This window comes from Rhea pennata, chromosome 5 (genome assembly GCF_028389875.1).
Source record: "Rhea pennata isolate bPtePen1 chromosome 5, bPtePen1.pri, whole genome shotgun sequence".
Taxonomy (NCBI): Eukaryota; Metazoa; Chordata; class Aves; order Rheiformes; family Rheidae; genus Rhea; species Rhea pennata.
In genome coordinates this window covers 50,874,559-50,896,484 of record NC_084667.1, presented here as the reverse complement: position 1 = coordinate 50,896,484, position 21,926 = coordinate 50,874,559, and the positions used below count along the sequence as shown (strand labels likewise).

Here is a 21,926-nt window from a genome sequence, read left to right as displayed (position 1 = left end):
AATGTTTCATTTTATTTGAAAATTACAGTGAGAACAAACTGAGCACTTCATAATCATGCCTGTATTCTTTTTTTGTGTTCAAACTAAATAGAAGCTTCTTGGACCCATTTCTGATTTCAATGATAACAAAACTCCCATCAATTCTGAAAGTAGAATCTTAAATATGAAGCTAGCTTTAAGAGAATTAACTTTAGAATTGACTAAGAAATGACATAATCTGCCACAGGAAATATATACTTATCATTTCCTAAAATTTCTGAAGCAAGACTTGATGAATAAAGCCCCAAGAAGACACAATGCCCTAATTTTGAAGTAAAGTCTCATATGTTCCATTTGAATTTTACCTGGGATCATTTGCTTTGGAAATATTTATTATTTTATCAAATGAAATGATGACATTATAACATATCACTCCCTGACCATAGATAATCTTATAAACTGTAAATTAGATAGGCATTATTAATTCATTTATTATGCTAGATTACACAAAAGCTCTTCTTTACTTGTACTCTTAATGCCTAAGAGTTAGTTAGTTCTCGCAATCCTTTACAACTAATAATCTAATAGTATTCTGCATAAATGAGAACCATTCTACTGAAATCATATTTCAGTTTAAAAATTCAAAACCTTCTCTGATTAGCTGAAGAAATCTAATGAAGTGACAGTGTACAGTAGCCTTAAATACACTAGTAAGATTCTTATTTGAAGAATATTAATAATAACTTATTTAAAGAAGCTGTAACGGTCTGCTACTTTTAACAATTGTGCTTGGTGTACAACTATCAATGCAAGCATCACAGTTTGGAAACCTCTAACTTAGAAGGGTAACTAACCAGAGAAGTTCTCTGGACAGTTGTGCTTCTGCAGACGACACAGACTACCTGCTACTGAGTACTGTAACAATTCTACTGACCTGTCTGTAGAAAGGTGCTGTTATTTTAATGTGCTAAAACACTAATTCACTAATTGTTGTCTTCAGCAATTCAAAGGCCAGAGCAAGCAGAACTTCAGAAAGTGAAGTCCAACATGGTGAACCTATGTGCTGATTTCTACTGTATCAAGAAATTCAACATTATCACACACAGTATTTTCATTTTGTTTTGGAAATTCTGAAGCCTGTACAAACTGCCTAACTATAAGGGCAATTTCCCTGCAGCAAGGAGTGATGACTTCCCTGTTGCAGTAACATAGAAGTGATGTAACTGTGTGCCATTCATTAACAATAATCATATGATTTTATTACTCTTCAGATTCGTGCCAATCACTGGTAGCAAGAGTTAAACAGCCTAAAGCAGAAACTGGATTTAAACAATAAAGCTGGTTTGGAATTACAATATTCAAATTATTTAAGGCCATAAACCTGTGACTGTATTAACTGACTTCTGAAATTAGTGGAGTAAGTAACTGGGGGGTTTACTCTACCTGGAATTAGGGGAAAATATAACGAATTATGTTGCCAGTGTATTTTATGGGGAAAAATCTCTATCCTTATTGAACTTTGAAAAGACCTCCATGCAAGCCCTATATAGAAAAAAAAATTACTTTTTACTTTTGCTTAATATTCTCACCAGATGAAACAGAAACCCTGATACAAAACAATATAAAATTCTGTTTCTTTCTTAACAATTACAAGGAACAGGAATGTACAAGGAGTACATTAGGGCAGGAAACAGAGTATCCCATCCATTCTGTATTAGTTTTCCAGGCAAACAGCTTGTGGATCCAAGTATCTTATAGAGAAATCACACATGTGATGTGTTCCACCTCTTTTATAAACTGAATGCAAGTAATCCACCAGCTATTCTGCCAAGTTTGCTCAGACACATGGATTTTCTACGTGAGCTCATGGTAAGGAAGCTATATCCTCACTAGTGCTAATCCCTGTTGTCTGAAGGGATGTTTCCTGAGTGTCTGTGAAAGTAGGCAAAGGACTGTATATACTATTTACTCTGTGATAATACTTCCTATGCAGATAAGCAGTAACCTCCCATGTAGACAGAAGCTGTCAGATGAGACAGACAATTCCTTCTAACTTGTGAAGTATTTTATATTCTTACATTTGATTTAGCAGGAGTTACTCATGCAAAGCTTGCCGCCACCTGAATGAAATTTAGATCTTATATCCTATTTATTCTAATTTCATGGTCAACTAACAATCAGCACCCTTTCTGATTCTCTGTAAAAGTAAGTATTTTGAGAATCAAACACATAATTTGTCTAAAAAAAAATAAATCCTTAATAAAATAGTCTTTACACTGAGTAAGAGGACATCTTCCATGGAGACTGTAATAGCATAAAACTTGGTTGCACAAGATATTAGGCTTTGCTCTGTATTTCATATTTCTACTTGTGTCAAAACTTCATTTTGATATCAAACATCTTTTGGAGTGACATCTGCCGTCATCGCCAAAGACCTGAACTGCCACCACTGAGATGTGACGTGAAAGCATAACACTGGCTCAGTAGGCCTGACCTAACAGAGCTGCGTACGAATCTAACATTACATAAATTAGCAATACTGATATTATTCAATGTTTACAGGATAAATTCCTATCTTTGTTTTTTATTACATGTCACCTTCAAGATCAAATCTAAAAATATTTTAGGTATTTTTCAAGAGTTAGAACCGGATCCTGCAAAGATTTTCACACGTTTATGCCTGCTTTTATTATGCCAAACACCCCTAAGATTATTCACAGATACACAGCACAACAGAAGCCCACAGTAGACTAAATTAACTAAGGAATCGTTTTATCGAAGCTTTGCTGCTTTAGAGTCTTTTATTTTTCGACTACAATTGGATTAAAACGCTACCGAAATAACAAACTCGAATGTGCATCCGAACGGCGCCTAAATGACGCCCTACACACGGGGTAAAATCCATTCCGGACCACTGACGCCAGCCCTGAGCAGTAAGAAGTTGACGCCGAAAGGCACAGAAATGTAGGCCGCCCCGCCGCCGCCCCCGGGCCCCACACGGGCGGGCAGCCCCGCCGGGAGGGAGGCACGGCCCGCCCCGCAGGCCGCGCGGCCCCGGCCCCGGCCCCGGCCCCGGCCCCGGCCCCGGCCGCGAGGGGGCCGCGCCGCCGCCCCGGCAGGCCGAGGCAGGAGCGCGCCCCGCGCCGCCCGCCGCGACCGAGCCTCCCCCACCCCGGCCCGCACCTCGGCTCCGCCTGCCGCCGCTCTCCATCCTCACCCCCATGCTGCCAGCCGGGCCCGCAGGAGCGGCGCGGACCGGCGCTTGGCTCCGCAGCGGCGGATCAGGCGCCCCCGCCTTCCCCGGCCGCCGAGGCGGCGGCGCGGGGCGGGGCGCCGGGCCTGGCCGCCGCCGGCGTTGCCATGGCCGCGGGAGCGCGGCGGGCGGAGAAGGCGCAGGCCGCGGCGGGCGGGCGGGCGAGGGGGACTCTCCCCGGCGCGGCCTCCACCGCGGGGTGGGGGCGCAGAAACGCCGACCGCGGGCCGCGTGGCGAGGCCTGCGCCCCTTAGCGCCAAGCCTGGGCCTCGCCGGCCTTGCTGCGGGGGGCCGCCCCGTCGGGGCCGCAGCCCTGGCCGATCCCCCTCCCATCCCGGTCTTCTAGATGTCCCTATTACACGCTTAAAAACCCGAAAAGTGCTTTTCTGAATGCGTTGCTGCAGATAAAGCTGGATCACAGGTGACCGGGTGTCTTCTTAAGTGATAGGTTATAGTTTAGCAGAAGCTTTTCTTCGTTAGTGAAAGGTGTAATATTTAAGCTTTTTCCTTGTAATGTGACTTGCAAGCCGAAGAGTAGAGGAGTGATTTAAGTCAAATTACTCTTTATTCAGGAAAGTGAATGGCAAATAGGCTCTCCCACAGAGTGAGCCAAGACCAGTATGTTACACAGAAGAAATTTATTCCCCGTGAAAAGTAACTTCTAGGGAGTCATCATTCAGTAATTAATCCAAAGAGAATGGTGGAGTTACTCTAATAAAAATCCCATACGCTGTATTTGATAAGAGGTTTTTCTGCATGCCAGTAGGAAGTTGCTTCATTTAAATGTTCTCACTTCATCATAAATTATTGAAGAGGTGTGGAAAAGGATTTTAATTGCAAAATGGATGTTTTACAGGTTGATAATTCCTCTTTACCATCTAGAAATGATTTTGACTATATTCATGTCCATGTTGAATGAAGCCTGGGGTCCATCTGGCCCAGTACTTTGTGTGTAACAGTACCATACCAGATATTTCAGAGAACTTGAATATTATGTCCACAACTGAAGTTTCTTCCTATCTCCAACTCTTAGTGGTCAACCTATGACTTGTTTTCAGAGTTTTTTCGTTCCTTTTATAATTTTTGATGCTCCTATTAGTTATATAAATGTCTAGTACTCTTTGGAAATGACCTCCATTCTTGGCCTCCATGTTATATCCATCATTTCAACAGTCTAATACTGCTTCCTATAATACCAAATTTAAATGTAGGTGTTTTTAATTTACCTGAGAGACAAGAAGAGGAAATGCATACTCTGGAATCTTGTAGGTCCTTAGTCTGTCTGTCTTGCTAGTTTTTATAAAGTGCCTATTACCATGGTGTTTCAACTCCTGTGAACCACAGTGTCATAAATACCTTATCTTTTTGCCAAAGCCAAATCTTTTGATAGCATTTTATCTTTTTCTCTTATGTTTCTTTTGGATATGAGGTCAATGATATCAGAGAGAGTGTCTGTTTTATTGACTCCTCTATGTGGAACCTGTAAACCCAGAAAGCCCCCAAACCAACAGTTCACGTTTTCATTTCTGTAAAGCAGATTCTTGACTGCCTGTGAATTTGGAAATTTGGGGAAAAGGTCTTAGGAAATTAATTACCTTAGTTCTTGTATTTAAATCCCCATTTTAGACTTTTTTGAAATAATCCAATTTGTTAAACCATTAGATTGTGGAGCTAGAAATTGTCTTAATATAGTTTCCATTTCAGATACCTGAAGATACTACAGAGAATGTAAGTGCATCAGATTCTCTCCTTTTTATGGTATCCTAGGAAATAGTTACAGCATTCTGTATTGGCTACGTCAAGATCATGCTACAGAAGATACTTTTCTGTTTATGAGCTGTTCATAAACATAATTTTATACTTTTTAAATACTTTTTTTGTCTTATTGTCCCAATTCTGAATTTCAGATTCCTGAATTCTCAGTATACTGTACCTAACATGTAATAAGTGGGCTGTTTTATCTGACTCAAATGATCTTTTTCTTCATAGTCTCCTTCCTATTGTTCCTATACCTTTTTTCACAATTCGCATTATTAGAACACTCCAATCTAAGAAACATGGCAACTATTCTTCTGGTTACTAGGCAACACTGAAAGAATGTAGCTATTTCTACTAGTTTCTTCACAATCAGCAGTCACAGTATCCTAGAAATGTCCTAGTCTGAAATTTCTGACCTACAGTGACAACACCACATATCAAACCTTAATGTGTTTCTGAATGGTCTGATACACATTCCTTAGCCTTTGGCTCCCCTTAACTTCTAAGAGTGTGTATGTGTATATATGTGTGTATGTGTGTATGTGTATATGTTTGTATATATGTATGTTTTAGGTGTAATTAAATGTAACATAGATATATAGCAACGCACAAACACGTCAAGTCATATTACAGGTACTAAATAAAAATAAGGTTTAACAGAAATTGAATCAGTCCTAGTCTTTGATCCATCCACATAAGTAAATAAATAAATCACTACAGGGAGTCTACCATTGTCAAGGAAGCAATAATATGCCAAAACCTGTAAAATTTGTTCTTTCCCAATCTGAAAAAAAGAAACACAACCATGAATGCTTTTGGCTGTTTTCTTCAGCAGGATATTTTCCCCTTTTTTCAGGAGGCATTACAATGGAAGATGACTTTGAAATGCATCAGCACTGGGTGGGAACGAAACCAGCAGGAATATATTTTGAGAGTCTTATTTGCGAGTGTAGATGAACATCTGTCTTCTTCCTGCTGCTCCTCAGTCCACTCTTAGGTGTCAGGCCCTCTCCCTACCTGACATCAAGTTAGACAGTTATTGATCACTTGAATACTCCTTCTACCCTGTATCATCCAAGTTAGACACCTACTCCTATGGAAAGCTGTAATTACTAGTATTCAGCACTAAAACATCATTCTTGAGACCAAGGTCCTCATTTATTTCTGTGGCAGAAACAAGGTTATTAGAGAAAAAGATTTAAAAAGTGAATCCATTTGATGCCTACCTTCTCAAATTGTTTTACAATACATGTTAGACAGAAACTCGAGCAGTTACATTTCCACTTGAGTTAGAGACATATTAAAAATGTCAAAACTCTATGTTTCTGGGGGTTGGCTTTCTTGGAAAAAAATGGTTTGTATGTATGCTGCAGAAGTAAAATCTGCAATTTCTGGAGAGTCTTGGCTTATGTCAAGCAAGTCACTTTCTTTTCCCCACACCTTTCAATCAAATTAAGCCTACGTATACAGGCAGAAAACATTTCAATGACCAGATCTGCACATCATATTCATGTAGTATTAAAGAATAGTCCTAAATTCACCACGTTGTGTGCTTTATGATGGAAATGAATCTCCTGGGTTTATTTGAGTTTTTATTCGGATAACTGATCTCTTGAGTTTGGCATCAGTGCCCTTTCTCAGTGCGGGTCTGTCACCCCTTTGTGTGTGACAGAGCCTACCAAAACTCTCACTGCTGCTACTCAGCAGGCTGCTGCTAACTTGCAGCAGTCCCCAACTGGCACATTCAGACCATTAAGCTCACAATCTATTTTGCTCTGAATATTGAGAAAGAAAAAATGTTTCCCTGCAACACTGGAGAGCTATATTTTCTAAATGTATTTAAACAAGCTGCCTGAGCAGTTTTTTTCGCTACCTACTTATGAAATTCCTGTGTCAGGCAGTTGGAGTAGCTTTCACACCATTGGTGTGAGGAATAAAAGACAAAACTGAAGTAACTATTGAAATAGGAGGGTTTTTAAAGCATACTTTTGCAGAAGGAGTGGTAGGTTCTTTTCTGCCTCATGCTTGGCATGGTGCTGAGTGTTCTTTGGGTCACTTGGTCCTTAGAGTTACCTAACATCATGTGCGGTCTTGAAATAGAATTGTAATTTTCAAAATGCTATGAAAATTGCATATTCTGATGGGCCTGAAGACTCTTTCCTTTTCTACATGGTAGCACATCCAGTTATTTTGTTATTGTTTGTGTGGCTGCTGTGATCAGAGATTTTTATAAAGCCTAGGGCTCCACTGGAAAAAATGAGGCAGAAACAATTAAGAGGAGATGGTCAATGCCTTAAAAACTGTGTGGTCTAACTTAATACTCTGTAATTCAGAGTGCAGTAAGGGAGCTAACTTCAAGGAGGGAATGTGATAAAGAAGATTAGGATAATTATGGTAATATATAAGGACATAAGGTTTCCATGAACACAATATTAAACTGCCATACTATTTTTTAACTTAGAAGAATATGTCTCCCCTGCAGTATGAATGAATACTAACAAAACCCTTTCAGGAAGCCGTTGTGCAGACATACTCTCTCTATATATTCTTTTTCTTCAGTTCTATAGGGATTCTTACAATGCATCTATCCTTGGGGCATAAGAATGCCTGTTTTTGAATGTGGCAAAGGAAAAAAACAACTATAAATTGTACAAGATATTCTCTGCTGTAATGTAAAATCTAATAGCCAAGGCGACTCAAGATCTGCTTATACTTATTCTTACACACTGTCATTTTCTGTTTATCTGCTGTTCCCATGAAAGTTTACAGATAGGAGGCTTGTACATGAAAAACTGTCCTTTATTAGTGCTAACTGCTGAGAGCTGTTCTGTTCTTATTAGTTTACTTGAACTATTATGTATTAAAAGAGTGCAGACTGCAATTATTAATAGAATAATTGGGATTTTAAAGGGAAAAGCTATGTAAAGGGCAGATCTCAGTTGCCTAGACCATAAGGAATGTTTTATTCTCTAAGAGATGCACTTATTGTGTCACTTGGAAATGCTTACTCATAATAATTACTTAGTAAAGGGAAGAACACCTATTTTTAATATTTCACTCAATAACAGAGAGTTAGGACTCAAATTAGACCCATATAAATGACACAACTTCACTAAACTCAGTGAACATATCTTGCTTAGGTCAAAATGGGTTGTCTGTGTCTCTCCAGCCTGTGGTAGGCAAACAGAAGAATGTCTATGTGGCATTTCCTGCGGCCCATCTACCTTCTTTACATGGGCTCTCTGTGAACAGCCAGCTCATGTTTGCCTAGCAGTGTATTAATCCATGCACATGCTTGAACAAATGGGATCCTCTGTGCTCAGGAGAATCTCCTTTAGCTTCACCAAGGTCAAGAGGAGGAATTCTCAAAGGCACCTTTAGAATTGCCTACAAAAGACAGCAAAAATATACTCTGATTTGCCACAGTACTTTGATACATTTTCAGTGTCTGCATGGCTTTGTGCATGAGTGTGAAATGCAATTTCAATAGAAATAGCCTGAAATTCCCAAGTGGAATATGTGAAATATATATACATATATATATATATATATATATATATATCATATATATAAACACATATATATACACACACACATATATATATAGTGTGTGTGCATATATATATATATACACACACTTTTTTCATGTATTTTATGCATATATATATATAAAAGGTTTAAAAAGGTGCTGTATTGCATGTGTGTTTTCCATACAGGAAGATAAAGAACACAGACAGAAAATCTCTTGCAGGCCTTGCTTCATAAAGAATTTCTGTCACTTTAACCACTTGTAAAAATGTGTGAAAGAAAGTAATGGGCAAGAAAATGGCAGGAAGCAAAATGGAGAGTATGAAGTTTAACTCTTGCAGTGAATTTCTTTGAGAGTAATATGTTCTTCAGAATCGTTTCATTAATAGTAAAAAAAAAAAAAAAGTCATAGGAAGAACTACATTAAGCACTTCTGTTACACAGTCTAGGATTTTCCTTCATCTAAAAGTTGTATTCCAAGGAAAACACCTGCTTCTTACTAAATTTATATGTTGATACTGACTTCATAAGACTTAAGGAATATTTAAGTTCAGTGGATTTAGACAGAACCTGAGTTTTACTGTTTTTAATTGGATATGCAGACACTTTCTTCATATACATTTTTTTTTTGCCGTAAAAAGTTGTGTGCATCACAAAAGAAAGAGAGTTCAGCTTGATGAATTGTTCACAGACCCAAGAGTCAAGATGCCCTGGGACTGTTTATTGCTTCGTCAGTGACTTGTGTGATCTTGTGCATGCTGATTTGAGGGGCTTAGTATGTTGCAGTCTAAATCACCTTAATGTGATTAATGGTTAGTAGTAAAAATGGAGACACTTAGTTAGTGCACTTGTCTGCATATTTGAGAAGGGTCTTTTTGTACTGTGTTCCTTATCAATAAAAATGGAAAAGGCATCTGTCCTTTGAATAAATGCTCAAACTACAGGTTGCATGATATGAATAAGTGCTAAGGACAGAATACTTGTCATTAATGTAATATCACTGAAACCAGTAGGAAAAGGCTGTTTCTTAATATTGAACATCAGTATCTGTGGCTGTTTAAGGATACTGAGGTATAGCAATTCCACACAAGACTAGAAGGGGTTAAATTTACTCTCAGTAAGTGAATTGATTGTGGAATGTAGAAATAAGAAAAATAGAACTAGCATAGAAAGAAGTCTTTGTCCCATCAAGTTTCTTTAATGACAGGCAATGACATCACATGAATCCCTTCCATAAATTGCTCAAGCTCTGTCTTAAAAGTAGCATGTTTTTATTCTTGCAGCCCTATTTAAATGTTTGGTCAGGAATCCTCAAATGGCTAGAAACCTTTAAATTCATGATCAGTATGTACTCAGTTGATGTTGTGCCAGTATAAGACCCTATTCTGAATAAATCTTCATACTCTTCTATTTAATTCTTATAGGCTTCCCAAAAAACTACCCAAGTAGTTTTTCTCTTCATCTATTCTAGTAAGATCTCTCCTAGAAATCTTTATCTGATTGATAAACACTTCCTTTTCCAAAACTTTCACATTGATGGCTCATAGCCATCCTACCTTCAAATGATATTCTTATATGTCTCACTATTTTTTCAAAATTTACAGTGAAAGTATCAAAACTTTTCCAAGACTGGTCTTTTAGGGGCAAAATCCAGTAATCTCTCTTCAATCCTTGTAATTTACCTATCAAGAAAACCTGTTGTGTTTCTCTTTTAGTTAGATGTGTCTCCCCCCACAGTTCTTGTATTCATTTTCATCTTCTGCACCTTAAATAATGACTTCTTGTAAGACATTATGTCAAACACTTTGCTGAAACATAGGTAGATTAGACCCTCTGTATTAAATGTGTTTAAGAAATTAGTTATAAGAAAAAGGTATTGAGGTAGTGTGATACAACCTATTGTTGATTAAAAAAAACTAAAGTATTTTATTTCACTTTCTGTTTACTTCCATGCTTTTGATTTGGTTTCCTTTAAAGTGTATTTTAGCTCCTTGAAAAGTATTGAGGTCAAACTAGTGGGCCTTTCACTGCCTGGATTATTTTCTCCTCCTTTTTAGGATACAAATACCATGTTCACAATTTTCTGGTCATTTGGTACAACCTTGGGCTTGGCTTGATATCTTACTTATGGCTAGCCATGTTGTTCCTGTCCCCCATACTATTCTTTTTCCCTTCTTTCAGCTTTCTCAGACTCTAGAATGATTCTTGGAGAAGCTTCATATTGCCTAAGGTCTTTCTGTCTGAGCCATGACAACTGATGTCCTTATCTTCTATCTATAAAAAGCTGAAACACTTAGTAACTATAAAGCAACATGCTCCTCAGTAAGTACCCAGAAAACTCTATATTTATACCATGAGTTATGGGGAGAGAATTGTTATGCACTTTGCTGAAGTTGAAGCTGTAGCAATTTGATTCTCAGTGATGTTTGATAGTCATGTCTCGTAAGTCTAAGGATTGAGGAGATAGCAATTTTAGGCATGTAAGTTACTTAATAAATTAAAGCTTAATGCAAGCTCAAAATGACTTCAGTTGGTTTGGATTTCACAATGTTAACAGTTTTTAGAGGTAAAAAATATCTGTGGAAAGAAGTGACATATAAAACAAACGACATATTCAAAACAGAGTGGAAGTGAGGACAAGACTCCCTTTTAGACCTTTGTCTTCAGATCTGCAGATGTGGAGATATATTTTCTTTGTTACTGTAGAACTAGCTGAAGAAAAACTGGTTATTTTAGTATAGTTCAGACAATAGCACAAATCTTTCATTTACGAAACAGAAAAGGGGGTGGGAGTAGCTGAGCCATGTTAAGCCTGCTGTTTTATCTTTGCAAGAAAAATGATTGCAATTTCATTTGCTGAAAATAGAGCTAGACTGCATTCATTTTTTTGGTCCCTGGTAATCTTCTTTTCATTTGATGATTTCAGTGAGCTCTTTTAGATCTTTGTGGATTCTGAGTATTATATTATTTGTAGGGAGCTCATGCTATTGTGTTGTGGCTGCTGCAGTGTCACTGATCTGAAAATTTCTTTCTCCAAAGTAATGAAACATATAGCTGCATAGGTTTACATTCAGCTGGAAAACAGAGTCAGTTCCCATGACAGCCTCTTCAGCTCTAAAGATGCTATAGTCTGTCAGATCGTTGTGTATCCAATGTTTGCAACAGCTGGATTTCCTCCTCCTACTATATGTGAATCAGAAAAGAATGCTAACAAAAGGAAGTTGAGTGCCTTGTATTACTAACCCCTAATTAATGAATAATGAATGTGATGGCTGCGGATAAAATAGGCCAAAAATAGATCCTTAGTTTAGTGACATGATTTGTAAAGCCAAAGTTAAATATTATCTGTTCTGGAAAGTTTCATGACAAACAGCCGTAATCCTAGAGAATTATCATGCACAAAGCACCTATTCACTCTATCTCAAAATTTGTTATTTTGTAAACACATATTTGTAAAATCGAAAGAAAAAAATCTTATTTAAATATACATCCAAAATCTGAGCGAAATAGAACAAAACCATGTCCTAGCTGCCATGAAGTTATCATGCCTCTGAAGCAGGCAAAACATGCTCAAGAGTCAAACACCAAATGTCACCTCATTTGTTTTAGTGTGCTACAGCTTAAGTACTGATACCGGTTCTTCAGTGAGAGTGTCCTATGAAAACTGAGGAAATAATAGGATTCCAGCTTTTCCATAGTTTGCCTTGAATATATGTCTTTATGAAGTTATGAGAGAAACAAAATGCTTTACTATGTGATAAAGCATAGAAAATAATGCAAAAAAGTTTTCTTTGTAATTAAATAAAGTTACAGTTGATCCTTAATGAACATGTCTGTGTTTCATCCAGGTTTGACCGCTACTCTTCAAGAAAGATGGAATAAAGATTGAAAAGACAAAAAGAATTATGGGAATGAGAAAAACGAAGTTGACATATAGGGATAAATTGGCAGGTATAGATTTCTGTGATTAGACAAAATGAAAAACTAAAGAGTTTTATGATTTATTCGTTTTGGACTGTCACAATATCAAGAATGAGATATCAGATGTAATTAAAGGATGATGTTATATTGCCAGAAAGTAATAGGAAATACTGCTTTATAATCCAAATAGCCAGCTTATATAATTTATTGATCTTTGTGGTAACTGAGAGGAAGAGTGGTTTTATGCACAGAAAATTTTGTATGGAATGAACTTCTAAATAAGAGATGTATATTTACAAAGTAAAATGGTAGTAACAGATATATACATCTTGATTCTTAGGTTATTTTTTTAACAAAAATATTGTTCAGTATAACAGACTGGGATCTTACATCATAAAAGTATCCTCTTTTTGTGACTAAATGGTTGGGTTTTGGAAAATCTCATTTTTATGTTTCACTCTGATCAAAATTCTCATGAAATTAGATGAGATGCTAGATCACAAATTACCTCATCTGTAAATGGACATAATAATATTTATTCTAAAAGGTTTCCATGATTCACTTTTCCTAGTGGAGTGTTTTCAGATATTCAGCTGGAAGATGCTGAAGAAAATATAATTAGCCTTATATTGTTAGGATTGTATTTCTCCTTGAAATATCAAGTACAGGCATTGGCAAAGGCAATTTATTGATCTATCTAGCACAGACCTATAATGGCAAACTTCCACTCCTGTTTGTATATTTAGAGGCATCTAATGTTAGTAGAGTCAAATTTCTGTCAACATTTTTATAATGATAGCTGGTTGGAGTTCTAACTTGGCATTCAGAAACTTGCACTGTAAATACCTTTGGGAACTTAAGCTATAGTCTTTTATAACTATGGATCAGGACTAATTGTTGGTCAGTTGGAGATGATTTAAAGGAGCATCTTTTGCTTAGAATGAATATACAGCACTGTCTGAAAACTGTTTTTCTCAAGGTATCTTCAGCTGGATGTGGAAAATAACTTGTCACTTGAAAGTTTTGGTTCACAGTTGCTATAAAAAAAGAGTCACCGCTCCCTAATACTCCTTAGTGCTTCGAAGAAGTGTTCTAAATGAAGAGGAGGTGCTTCCCTTAATGGACAGCCTTGTGAAACTACTTCTTTGTAACAAAAAAAAAAAAAAAAAAAAAAAAAAGTAGAGTGTTTATGAGCTGTACATGCATTTTGTAGTACTAGTAATTTTGATCTGACCATTTAACAAATGTGTTACGTCTCTGTGAACTAGAGATTAGCTGCGTCCCATTATTTTGTGTAGTTAAGAAGCAGTCTAAAACTACTAAGCAGGATCTTTATAGACAAGTATAATGTGAAAATGTAAACAATAATAGCAGTTTATATTGTGCCTTTCAAAGAAAAGAGTCCAAGACTTCTATATATTATGTATAGAAATAACTGCACCCATTTTAGAGAAGTAAGGATACATTCCTGAATTACTTAATAAAAGGCTCAAAGAATGTGTGCATTCAAAATGTAAATGTGTAAAGGAAGCTGCTTGTGGAGAACTTGCTACCATTAGCGTAGAAAGTTTATGCAGATTACATTTCTCCATTCTTCAGCATAAAGGTATGATATGTCAGTACAATATCCTTACACAGTCCTCAGTACAGTGTCCAAAAACTCACATAACCTGTTCATTGCCTTTATATTCCCAGACTACAAATAGTCCAGAAGCTTGCTGTAATGATATACTGTGGCACATTTCTTATCATAGGTAGCAGAATGAAATGCATGTCGTCTGTTGGCTTGTAAGCTGTAGCTGATCAGTTAACTTAGAAGCCACAGCCTATCAACCAACAGTGAGTGTCTCACTTTACTGAGAGTATGGCATGTATGAATAACATGGCAGTCTCTTTTCATGTTATATCTAAATTGTGTTAATTCCACTATTATCTTTTCCCACCAAATGCTCTGAAACAGTTAATGAAATGAAGAACGTGGTCACCAACGTACTTGTAAATGGTGACATTATATACTAGAATGAATCTAGTCTACTCAGTGCTTTTTCTACCAAGTCTGTTAGACTCCACTCATGAGTTTGTATTTATATTTTTATTCATGACTATATATATATGAATGTGTATGATTTGTGCAAAAACTCAGATGGAGATGTACCTACTGTTGGGCTATGCATCTTCAGAAATGCAAGAATGTATTTTCTTCCTTGCTAATATATTTTGTCATGAGCTAAATTTTCTGGCTTATTGTTATAGTGTCTGGCACATTGGTCCTCTAATTAATATTAATAATTTCTAATTTACACTCGGAACATTGCCCCCACAGTTTCCTACATCAAAATAATAATTTATTGATTTGATTTTGCTTGAAACATTATCCTATTTCAAAGTCATTTTCCCCTGAGAGATCCAGCACTGAAGGTGCCAGTGGCATGCAAGTATAGAGACCTAGGCAATTCAAAGTGTTAGCCTTTCAAACAATGGCTAAGCTACTGAGTGTGAAAGTTTGGCTTCTGACTGACTGGAAAAATGCATATCCTGGGCCACAAAGGTGAGGGAAGGTGGGGGAAAGCACTTGGAGTGAAACTGAGTAGGAAGCCTCATTTCATTCCTTACACCACAGCTCCATACCAAATACCATTGCTTTCATATTTTGGAAAGTGCTACTTACTATGCATGGGACATGTGGAAAATTTGTTCCCTAATTTAGAAAGTAGTAAAGCTCTTCTTCTGAGTACTAGAAAAGTGATGATGATTAATGCAAGAGTTGTAGTCAGCCCTTTAAATGCTCAGTATAGCTTCTTTCTTCCCCTGCTATTCAGAGTAGAAAAGAAATAAGCATGACTGAAAGCTACAGGAGGACTGGTCAAAGTGAATAGTGTCTGCACAGACTGTTTCTCATACTTTAACTCTTCTATAGTTGCATTAATCCTCAGATTTAATAGGCTGCTTAGGCTATATACTGTGTGGAAAAGCACTGAAAAGAACAGCTGCAGTTAGTGGCATGCTTGATTCTAAGAAATGATGGCAGTTTTCAGTAAAATGGGTGGTGAGACAGTACTCTGAGACCAGCATTATCCACTTTGCTGTGTATGCCCCCTGTCCCACAGGCTGATAAAATTGCTGTCGTGTCTGCTGGAAGCAAGATCAGGGAGAATATAGGATATGCATTTTCACATGTAGCTTGATTAGTCCTACTGGTCCTGTGGATTAGCAATAAGGAAAATAATCTGAAGTCTTGCCCAGGATCCCTGCATAGTTCTAAGTACAAAGTTTAGTAAATGTATTCCTTATATCTGAAGGCATTGAAACCACAAGCATTCATGTCAAGGCCATCTATGCTCCAATCCCTCATTCATATAATAGGCGTTTGATTTCTCCCATTCCCTTTTTACCTCAGTCAGTACCTCGGTTGCCCGTAATTCTGTCAGTATGTTCCTCATATCTACTGTCTCTCATTTTCCCTGTCCAGATATTTTGTGTGCTACTCTTCCCCCGTGCCTGCTGCTTTATTATTTTACAAAGTCTGGATATCATATACAGCATTGCCTTGACAGACCAAACTCATAAGAGACAGGGCCTGAGCACATGAGACCAGGAAGCTCATGGCCCAAGAAGGCTCAAACCCCCATAGTTTCTTGCATCACATATTTCTCTCATACAATCAACCTCTCAAAAGCTCCCATTGTATCTGCTTAGACCCTTTGGTTTCAGTTAGGTTTGTAAACATATTTATATACATAAATGAATATAGTTTGTATATTTGTAATGTCTCTGCAGCTAAATCTTTTAGGATAACAGTATTTCAAACCCACTGAGGATGACAGGCAAACCTAGTGTGATGTTACATTTGAACAGAGAGCTGTGAGGAGAGAAAACTCACCAGGCCTCCCTACTCCGCCTTGGACTCTAGCTGGAGGCTCTCGGGGAGCTTTCGACTGTCCAGGGTCCTGAAAGCCTCCAACTGCCTGGTCTGCCTTCTGCGTGTGCCCCTCCTTGACTCTCAGAGTAGTGTGAATGTCAAAGAAACAGGTATCTCTGAAAGCCAACCCCAAATTTCCTGTTTAATAAAGAGGACAGTTATCAGTCTGCTCAGGTAGAGCATCATATATCTATCTCCTAAGAAATCTCAAGAAAATGACACGAGAGAAGAGAACAGCACTGCTATAAAATGAATTTGGTGGCTTGTTTTTATTAAATAGGCTTGCTATTTTCGTCAGATATCAGCCTTTGATCTTATGAGGATTCTTCAGAGACAACATGGAAACACTAAGGGCCAGACCATAATTCTCCTGTGACTATGATTCAGGAGTAATTGTACTGAAGTCAAATTAAACTGATGTGAAACAGATGTAAGTGGGTTCAGGCAGAGACTCAATACTGTGCAGCTTGAGTTACTATACCCTTTGACAGGACAGATCTTTTACTGAAAAAATACTATTACTAATATATTTATACTAATAATATGCATATACATTATGTTTTCAGACAGATTTTAAAATGTGAGGTATCTACTCCACTGGAGTCCCTACTGGCCATACAAAGGGAGTGGATTAATATGACAATTGTCTAAAAGCTTGAGTCTGTCTAAGGAAGAATGGTTACCAGGAAAGAACTGAGAATGAAGAAGGTGATTACAGGCTATGAACCAGGTATCCATTCTCCAATACTGGCATTTAGGGAAGGGTCAGTTATAGTGGGGCTGGGAATATGAATAATATGTTAGGATATGAAAGGCAGGATCTACCATGTATTCTGTGTAGTGTTGCTGGGCAAAGATCCTGAAGACAGGCTGCTGTAACTCAAACAGATCAGATCTGAAAAGATACTACCTTGGAAATGGCTATTACTGAGGTGTATTCTCACTGATTTCATTGAAACTGTTTCTGGCAATAAGAACTATTTACTGTTCTCTAGATTCATCCCTGAACGAGTGAGGACCCAGCTTTGCATATTAAGACTTAGCAACTGCTAAGGAACTTCATACTGTAGAATAATTAATAAAAATAGTATGTTGTTTTTTCTTACATAGTAGTCCTGATTCACAGTTGACATCTTGATTCCTAGTTATAGTATGGTTTCTGAAAACCATGCTGGCAAAGTTAAAAGTTTTTCAGGTTAGCCTAGACAGAAAGCTTCCTAGAGAATAAAGAATCATAAAAGGATTCTGCACTGGATCCTTTCCAAATTCATTGTACTGAAGGATGGGTCAATAAAGTATAAAAACAGAATGCAGTTCCTCTGGCTGTCCTGGTCTGAGTGTAAATAAGAACAGTCCTGTGGCAATAAGCTGAATAAAGAATAATCTTCAAATCAGAACTATTAGTTTTCAGAGAACCCTATATTCAACTATATACTGAATGGTTATATTCATGAATATTGCAAAATGATGACACAGAGATTGTCACAGGTGTCTGTCTAACCAAGTCTCATCTCTTTGGTGCACCCAAGAAATGGAACATGCAAATTTCAGGTGATTTCTGTGTACTGTTAATACATTTTTCCATTCCTGCTCACTGGATTTGAGTAGGTGTAAGCTCTGTTTATTCACTTGCTTGGTTGTGGTTTTCTGTGAGTTACATCAAAACAGCTTCTAAATCACTCGTGCCATGTTACTAATGAACAGTAGAAGGGCACTTACCAAATTTATTCTTCTGTCGATGAAACTGCTTGTAAATAAAGAACCTCTTGTCTACTGTGTTGTGATGGTCACAGGCCCAATTCTGTAAGGCACTGATTCTCAACTAACACCAACAATAAGGACACTCAATTTGATCAATAAGCCATAAATGAAAAAAAATTTAGGTAAATCAGTTCGATAAATTACCAATATGAAGTCGAATTCTAAAAATTCTCATGCAAATAGTAAAGTAGATTGATCCTGCTATATTTATGTCTGTTCTTGGTGGTCTCTCATTTAAATATTAAACAATACTGAATCCACTTAGCTTATAAAAGTTGACAGAATAACAGCTTGAAACACTATAGCTTAAAGGCACCTCCGTATCTCCCTATCTCCCTATCATGAGAATTCCACATCACTGAGGGGTGAAAGGCCTTTTATTTGCATAAGATAATAGTTACGTTTCTATGCAACAGCTGTGCTGTCTGTGAAAGATGCACTCATTGTGCCAAATTCATCTCTGGAGTAGCCCCATTGATTTTAAATGAGTTACTTTGGGAATAAATTGGCCCATTGGATAACTGGATAACAGGGAAACAGCAAGTCCAAGGCATTGAAATAATTAAGCAAGATTTCTGTGATCATAACATGCTAAAAAACTGCAAAACAATTATATGATATTATAAGTTTCTGTACCTTCTTAAAAGAGCATGAAAGAGCATACCATTCTCATTTGCCACAAGATTTTAAAACCATACAACTGGAGCCAGGGTAAATGTTTGTTTGGAGCTTACAGGTACTTTTGGGGAATGTGGGAACATTTAATAAGATGCAAGAGACAGGACTATGATACTGTGTCATTGAACAATTAACTTGTGTTTTTGTGATACTGCAAGTCAAACAAATACAAGATATCTCTCTGTGGTCAGTTTAATAATAAAAGATTCATATGACCACATGAAAATTCTTCTTCTTTAAACAATAATGATCAGGATCTGTTTTTTACAAAGGCTTGGTAATGAACTACCTGAAGAGTTCACCTCTAGGGTATATATTTATTTGCTGCTTATGTTAGCAGGAATTAATTGCTGTTGGCCTGTTTGAGTTTGGTGATCTCAGGTGAGTTCCTGGTGGACAGATGTCTGCAGCACGAAACTCACCTCATCAGTTGCTGGTTGTCACCATGATTGATTGATATATAACTATATGTTGTTTTTTTCTCAGTAAAGTTCAAGGAGGAAATGGAAACTGTTTTGAATGCTGAGAAAAAGTTATATACGTACATACACACACACACACACACACACACACATATATATATATATATATAATGTAGGTAGTGCTTTATTAATGTATATTTGACAAATGACCTTTTCCAGATTGAGAAGTCTTTTTTTAAAAGTCTTTGGTTACTAGAATAATGAAAAGATCATGATTCAAGCAATCATATAGCACAATTAGCAGTATTTACTCTTAATTTTGTTTCCATTCAGTTTGCAGAAGTAACGTCAGCAGGAATCCCAACGCCTCTTCAGAATGCATCATAGTTTGCTTGCAAAGGAAATACCGTGTGCTCCTGGTGTCATCACTGCAATCATCTCAAATTCAAGTATGACTGAGCAGGCTCATTATCATTCTCTCCATGTCTTTCCTTACAGCAGCCTCTCCCGCCTCCTTCTGTACAGCACAAAACAAGAGCCACAGGGGTGCTTGGATTAAAGAGAGACACCCGGCACCTCCCCCCAAGAAAACTTGCTGCACTACTTCCTACTAGTTACTTCCAACTATATTATTGCACACCATCAACATATCAAAGTGGAGCCACTAATATTGATTTGCCCGTCCTGCTTAGGGTGAACAAAGCCTGGGGACAAGCATTTATTTAGTTCCTGAAATGTGGATATTAAAACAGTGTGCTAACCTCTGCAGTAAGAGTTTTCTGAGGAGAGCCACAACACTTTAGACTACTTTTCTTTTTCTTTTTTTTTCTTTTTTTTTTTCTTTTTTTTTTTTTTTTCACCAGGGCAGATTTCACCCTTTCTTATGGTTAACTAACATCCAAGCAACAGATGGGAAAGGAAGACAGACAGAGAGAGAAACTGGGCAAAAATAGATATGGGCAAAAGAAGGGGAAAATTTGGCGTAGGGATTAAGTTTAGATTACAACCATGTTTCCTAAAAAATCAGAAGGTCCTGGACTCAGAGCTGATTCTGATATGGGTCACTGACACATGACCCATGTGGATTTTGGGGTCTCTCCCTGAAACTATACCCTGTAAATTTTCCCCTTCACGCAGTGAGTTCATCTCCATTGTGAAAGAGAGGAGGCAGGACAGGGTTAACCTCACACACACTTCCTTTCGGTCCCCTGAGGGGCTGGGGTTTTGTTTCAGACATAGACTGGTAGCAGCCAGTTTTGGACTCGAGGGAGGAAAGCACAATCACCTGGAGCAGGAGGGAGAGGAGGAAGAATGCAGACTGGGCAAACAGCAAGTGTCTGATAATGGCCAAAGGTAGAAGCCAAGTGTCCTCCATTTCTCCCCCCCACCTGAGAGCTTAGGAAGGCACGGAGACTCCTTGAGCCTCCCTCCTAGCCCTCCTGCCCCTTCCCCCCAGGTGGACCACATCTCTCAGCTATGGCAGGGTTTGCCTTGACGCCAGGAGGCTATCCTTAAACCGGTGCGGAGAGGAGCACGGAGAGAAAAGGGACAGGAATCTTGCTTGCAGGGTGCCCGATCTCAGGACCACCGGCTGGGCTGCTACCCCACACCGTGCCTGGGCTTTGAGGATCCATCTGCCCTTCCTTCCCCTCCCCCTGTGCTGCAGAGACTCTGGATGCTGCTGTGCTCCTGCCATGTGCTGCTGCTGCTGCTAGTAGCTAGTCGAGCGTGTCTCCGGCTGCAAACTCCGCCAAACAAGCCTGCATCCTCCTCCAGGGAAGGATACCCAGCAAGTACCAGTGGGAGTCTCCCCACCCCTCCCTTCCCCTCCTCTTCTCTCCCTAGAGCACCCTGCGAGCTCCTCTTACAAAGGGACTCGCAGCCTCTTCCCCTACCTTCCTCTCCCCACCCCCTTTTTAAGCCAGTGCAGAGAGGGGTTCAGTGAATTCCCTCCAAAGCTATAGGGTGGCTCCCTCCTCCTCCTCCTCCTCCTTCTCCGGCTCTCCTTGCTAGCCTGGCTGCTGCTGCATTCAGCCAGGGTGCTCGCCCAGCCTCTCCCCAGCCATGCCGCTGCGGCTCACCCCGGATGGCTGACTTTGTTACCCCTGTAGTGCCCGGGGCTGAGCTGAGGTGGGCTCATTTTTGGGGTGGATGAGGCTGGAGAGTGCGTGTGTTTGTGGGAGGTGTCTGTTGGTCGGGGGCGGCGGGGCTGGCTGGCTCCCTCGACCCTTTGCAAGCCTGCAGGCTCACCAGTCTGGGTGCCCCCTCAGGTGGACACAGCCAGAGGTACTGGGCTGCAGTGGGGACCCCCCCACCTGACATCTGCAGGTGGACTGGGGGAGCCAGCTGCTGGGAACCTTCCCGAGAGCCAGCGGTGTCGTGGACCTGCTGCCCATCTCCAGCTGCCCTGTCCCTGTTTCCCCCGACCCTCTTTGGTACTCACTTCATCTCTTCACCTCTCTCTGCTGGGGTGCCCGCACCCCTCCTCACCTCACCAGTACAAAACCCTCCCCTCCCCTCCCCTTTTCTCCCCTCCCCACCTTCCTTGATTTATTTGTGTATTTCTTTCCTTGGCAACCACCAGTTCCCCTCAGTCAAACAGCGCAGGCTCCCTATAATTTGAAATTAATTTGTTTGACTGCAGCATTGAGACAGGAAGGTTGGGAATTTATTTATTTTTTTTCCCTCCCTATGCAAAAAGGAAGCG

General features: G+C 39.0%; 1 protein-coding gene across 2 annotated transcripts in view; it reads right to left on the bottom strand.

Moving 5' to 3' along the window:
- The window catches only part of SPATA7 (spermatogenesis associated 7), a 44,055-nt gene extending 40,771 nt beyond the window's left edge, over positions 1–3,284 (bottom strand). For both annotated transcript variants that reach the window (XM_062576687.1, XM_062576688.1), the window contains exon 1: positions 3,163–3,284. In XM_062576687.1, the coding sequence (XP_062432671.1) occupies positions 3,163–3,202 (40 nt within the window). In that variant the 5' untranslated portion in view covers positions 3,203–3,284. The remainder of the gene's footprint in view (positions 1–3,162) is intronic.
- Positions 3,285–21,926: the final 18,642 nt, after the last annotated feature.